This window comes from Trichechus manatus, unplaced genomic scaffold, assembly GCF_000243295.1.
Source record: "Trichechus manatus latirostris isolate Lorelei unplaced genomic scaffold, TriManLat1.0 scaffold00081, whole genome shotgun sequence".
NCBI lineage: Eukaryota > Metazoa > Chordata > Mammalia > Sirenia > Trichechidae > Trichechus > Trichechus manatus.
The window spans coordinates 3,212,768-3,217,421 of record NW_004444017.1 but is presented as its reverse complement, the minus strand read 5'-3'; the positions used below and the strand labels follow the sequence as shown (position 1 = coordinate 3,217,421).

General features: G+C 48.4%; 1 protein-coding gene across 2 annotated transcripts in view; it reads left to right on the top strand.

Annotated features, from left to right (window-relative positions):
- The window catches only part of SLC6A13 (solute carrier family 6 member 13), a 57,726-nt gene extending 54,044 nt beyond the window's left edge, over positions 1-3,682 (top strand). The window contains exons 11-13 of one of the 2 annotated variants that reach the window (XM_004381195.1): positions 1,045-1,145; positions 2,145-2,315; positions 3,225-3,682. In XM_004381195.1, coding sequence (XP_004381252.1) covers positions 1,045-1,145; positions 2,145-2,315; positions 3,225-3,347 — 395 coding nt within the window. In that variant the 3' untranslated portion in view covers positions 3,348-3,682. The remainder of the gene's footprint in view (positions 1-1,044; positions 1,146-2,144; positions 2,316-3,224) is intronic. The other variant, XM_004381193.2, reaches the window with a different exon arrangement.
- Positions 3,683-4,654: the final 972 nt, after the last annotated feature.

The window sequence follows — 4,654 nt, the reverse complement described above, 5'->3', positions numbered from 1 at the left end:
TGCATCAGGCAAATCTGCTGCAAAAGACCTCTTTAAAGTGTTGAAAAGCAAAGATTTCATTTTGAGGACTAAGGTGCGCCTGACCTAAGCTGTGATATTTTCAATAACTTCATATGTATGTCAAAGCCGGACAATGAATACGGACAACTGAAGAAGAACTGATGCCTTTGAATTATGGTGTTGGCAAGGAATATTGAATATACCATGGACTGCCAGAAAAATGAATAAATCTGTCTTGGAAGAAGTACAGCCAGACTGCCCCTAGGAAGCTAGGATGGTGAGACTTTGTTTCACATACTTTGGATACGTTATCAGAAGGGACCAGTCCCTGGAGAAGTACATCATGATTGGTAAGGTAGAGGGTCAGCAAAAAAGAGGAAGACCCTCAATAAGAAGGATCAACATAGTGGCTGCAACAGTGGGCTCAAACATAGCAATGATTGTGAGGATGGTACATGACCAAGCAGTGTTTCATTCTGTTATACACCGGGTTTCTATGAGTCGGAACCAACTGGATGACACCTAACAACAAGAACAATATTGTTTGGTTTTAAGAATACTTCAGGGGATATTTTTGATTTAAGGTTTAAATATTATCTCAGGGCAATAGTTTCGGGAGTTCATCTAGCCTCCGTGGATCCAGAAAGTCCAGATTCCATGAGAATTTGAAATTCTGTTCTGCATTTACCCCCTTTTGATCAGGATTCTTCTACACAATCTTTGCTCAAAACTACCTTCCTGGTTTTGACTACACCTAAACTGCTCCAGATGGACCCAAACCTTTTCAACCTTTAACAGTCTTGACAACCAATAGGTTAAAAAAAGGTAATAACCTTTGCCTAAGCCAAGTTCTGCCCACTGCTGTTTATGCCTATTAATTCTGGGGAAGAGTCCTCATCCAGCTGTGCTTTGAAAAGATGACTGTGGTATCTTTTATTTATTGATACTTACTCATCCTGGTCTGGTGGCCCCCCCCCCATCCTGATGTTTTGGAGGCTAAAGAATATTCCTCCTCCCCCTCCTTCCTTCTCTTCTCCGTGGTAGGAGCCGGGCGCTTCTATGACAACATTGAAGACATGATTGGATACAGGCCATGGCCTCTTATCAAATATTGCTGGATCTTCCTCACACCAGCTGTGTGCACAGTAAGATAATCCTCAAGGGGTAAAGCTAGCTAGAGGGAGGGAGAGACGGTGGTGGCAGCAGGGTAGACAGACATTAGACCTAGAAGGGACTTCTCCCTAGAGATTGAAAATTATTTTAGATTTTCATTCATTCTCCTGTTGGATTTTAGAAAATGACAGCAAGATAGATTCTTCCTTTTCATTTCACAGAAGGATAAACTGAGGTCCAGAACTGTCAGATGGTTTGACCAGCACCACAGTGAGTCTAATGTTGTAGCAAGACTAAAACCCGAGTACATTAGGCTGCTCTTAATAACACTAATAATCACAGCAATAATAATAGCAACAGTTACAGAGTGCTTACTTTGTGCCAGACACAAAGTGCTTCATGTGTATTAATTAATTAAATCCTTACAAGAACCCCGTGGCTAAGTATAGACATTCAACTCATTTTACAGATGAAACTGAAGCCGAAGAGGTTAAGTAACTTACTGAAGCTGGAAAGTGACAGAGAGCTAGGATTCAAACCCAGGCAACCTGGCTCCGGAATCTGAGCCTTTAACCACTATGTGCTGCTTCCTCTCGCTTTATCTGTTTATGTCAGCCAATCCCCCTGAGTCCCTACTGTGTGCAGAACATAAATGAGGTACAGGGGAAAAGACGCATGGTTCCTGCCCTTGAGGGACTCAGCCCAAACTGATTGTGCAGGAGAATTAAGCACCCCTCACTACCACCCCACCCCACCAAGCACATAATCATGCCCAGATTGGGGGATCAATCATGTATAGAGGTGCCCAGGGAGAGGAGGGCCTGAAGTGACAGCGTTTGTGCCCTGAAAATACATAGTAGGGAATGTGAACTTTGAGTAGAATGTGGGTGGAGATTTCATTGACCCAGAAGAGCCCAGAGGCAAATCCAGCCTTGGAGTTTGACCTTGGCTAGGCCAGCTCTTCCAGGTGGGGGACTGAGGACATGAGCCCCTTTCCTCTGTAACCCCTTCCTCTTCTGCTCTCACCCCAGGCCACCTTCCTCTTCTCCCTGGTCAAGTACACGCCGTTGACCTACAATAAGAAGTACACGTACCCGTGGTGGGGTGATGCGCTGGGATGGCTCCTAGCTCTGTCCTCCATGGTTTGCATTCCTGCGTGGAGTTTCTACAAACTCAGTACCCTCAAGGGCTCCTTCAGAGAGGTAGGGAGTTAGTAGGGAGGAAAGCAGTCAGAAGGGGAAGGAACCCTATTAGAAGAGGTAAGATCCCTTGATGATAGGTGGGCTGCCTGCCAAGGGTAGAAGCTGGTACATAGAGGGTCCAGTGAGCCGGATGTGGGTGTTGGGGTGATAGAGTCCTCAGCCACCACCTATCCGTCAGTTTGTCATACTGTGGTGGCTTGCATGTTGCTGTGATGCTGGAAGATATGCCACTGGTATTTCAAATACCAGCGGGTTCACCCATGATAGACAGGTTTCAGAGGAGCTTCTAGACTAAGACAGATTAGGAAGAAAGGCCTGGTGATCTACTTCCAAAAATTAGTTGGTGAAAACCTTATGGATCGTGACAGAATATTGTTCAATATAGTGCTGGAAGATGAGCCCCTTAGGTTGGAAGGCGCTCTAACTACACAGTGGCTGCAACAATGTACTCGCGCTTATCAACGATCATGAAGATGGTGCAGGACCTGGCAGTATTTCATTCTGTTGTACATGGGGTCACCATGAGTTGGAGCTGACTCGATGGCAACTGACAACAATAACAGAGTGCTTAGAAGTTACAGAAAGAGATTGGGTAGCTCCAAGATTGCAGGAGCCCTGATGGCACAGTGGTTAAGAGCTATGGCTGCTAACCAAAAAGTGGCAGTTTGAATCCACCAGCCACTCCTTTGAAACTCTATGGGGCAGTCCTACTCTGTTCTATAGGGTCGCTATGAGTCAGAATCAACTCATCAGCAACGGGTTTGGTTTGGTTTTTTGGTGTGATTATAGGGTTTGCACCTGGAAGGGTACGTTTGTGCAAGGGGAGGCAGGCAGACATTGGTGATGAGGGAAGCTTGCGTTCCTGCCCCCCACTCCACCTCATAACAGCCGCCTCCACTCTCCTTCCAGAGAATACGCCAGCTCGTGTGCCCAGCTGAGGACCTACCCCAAAAGAACCGAGCAGGACTCCCTGCTCCTGCCACGCCCAGGGCATCACTTCTCAGACTCACAGAACTAGAGTCCCAGTGCTAGATGGGAGACTCTTGCATGATGCCTGTGAGCCTGGCTGTGGGGACAGCTGCAGAGGAGAGAGGGCAGAAAAAGCCCCACTGTGCTTCTCTGCCCCTCACCTGAGATAGCTAATACAAAAGGAGGTACTTTGGAATCTGCCTTCTGAGCTGGAAGCTCCCACTCCAACTTCCTTGCTCTAGGGGTGGTTTGAACAGATATGAAACGCCAGTATCAAGAGCATCTCTTTGAGATGAGCCTTCGGACGCTGGGTGAGGGCTGGTGGGTGGGTAAGAGCTTTGTCAGCCTCGGGGCCCTCCTACCCTTCATTCCATTAAATCCACATTCTTCTCACTGACTGTTAGCAATTGTGCCTGGTTTCTGCCTCTCTGCCCTGCTTCCTCGACCAACTCCCCACTTTAAAGTTATGGCTTCAGGACCCTGTCTCCTCCCCACCTTTCCTTCCCTCACAGAGTTCTCCTTGTTGACCATATGGCCAAAGTGATTGCTGTGGGGAGGAGGGTGATGAGGCCAAGCTGGGATCCTCCACCATCAGACACTTGGACCAGAGGAAGCTGTCCCACCTCTCTCCAGGCTGCCCCCAAGGTCCCTTCCCTCTACCTTTGCTCTGTGGAATAAGACAGGAAATTGAGGGAAGAATAAGGAGGAGACCTGGGCCCTAGTTAGAGGAAAGGAAGAGGAAAGACTGCTTGTGGCTTCTTCCTGTCACAGGTACCTTGCCGTGTCATTGCCTGCCTGCCTCCACTTGCCAATACTGTGCCTGTGTGTGCCCACCCAGTGCAAGGTGCTGGGTGCACAAGAGAGGGACTGGCAGGTATGGATGTCTCGGCAGAGCGGAGTACTACCAGGACTTGGCCAGCAGAGGGACCCCGCTTCCTCAGGACCACCTCACTTTTCTTCATCTGCTTCAGAGGCTAGGAGAAGCAGGATGCTGTCATTACTGGACATGGCCACAAGGGGGTGGCACTGCTGCAACCACAATTCATCACAGCCATGGCCTGAGATGTGGATATAAACTCTGAAGGTTAGGTTGCAAGAGGATCCCAGGTGTGAGGTAGAGCTTGTCCTACCTTGGGACCAACGGGCATGGCCTTGGCCCCAGAGGACCTCACTGGTGTGCCTCTGCAGCCTTACATCTAAGCTGGGGTGTGGAGCTGGGACACATGGATCTCGGAATGTTTATGTGTGTGTGTTTGTGTAAGTTACTGAACGCAGACACAGCTGCATTTCTCCCTGACTGAGTCCCTGGGTGGTGCGAATGATTAATGCACTCGGCTGTTAACCAAAAGGTTGGAGGTTCGAGTCCACCC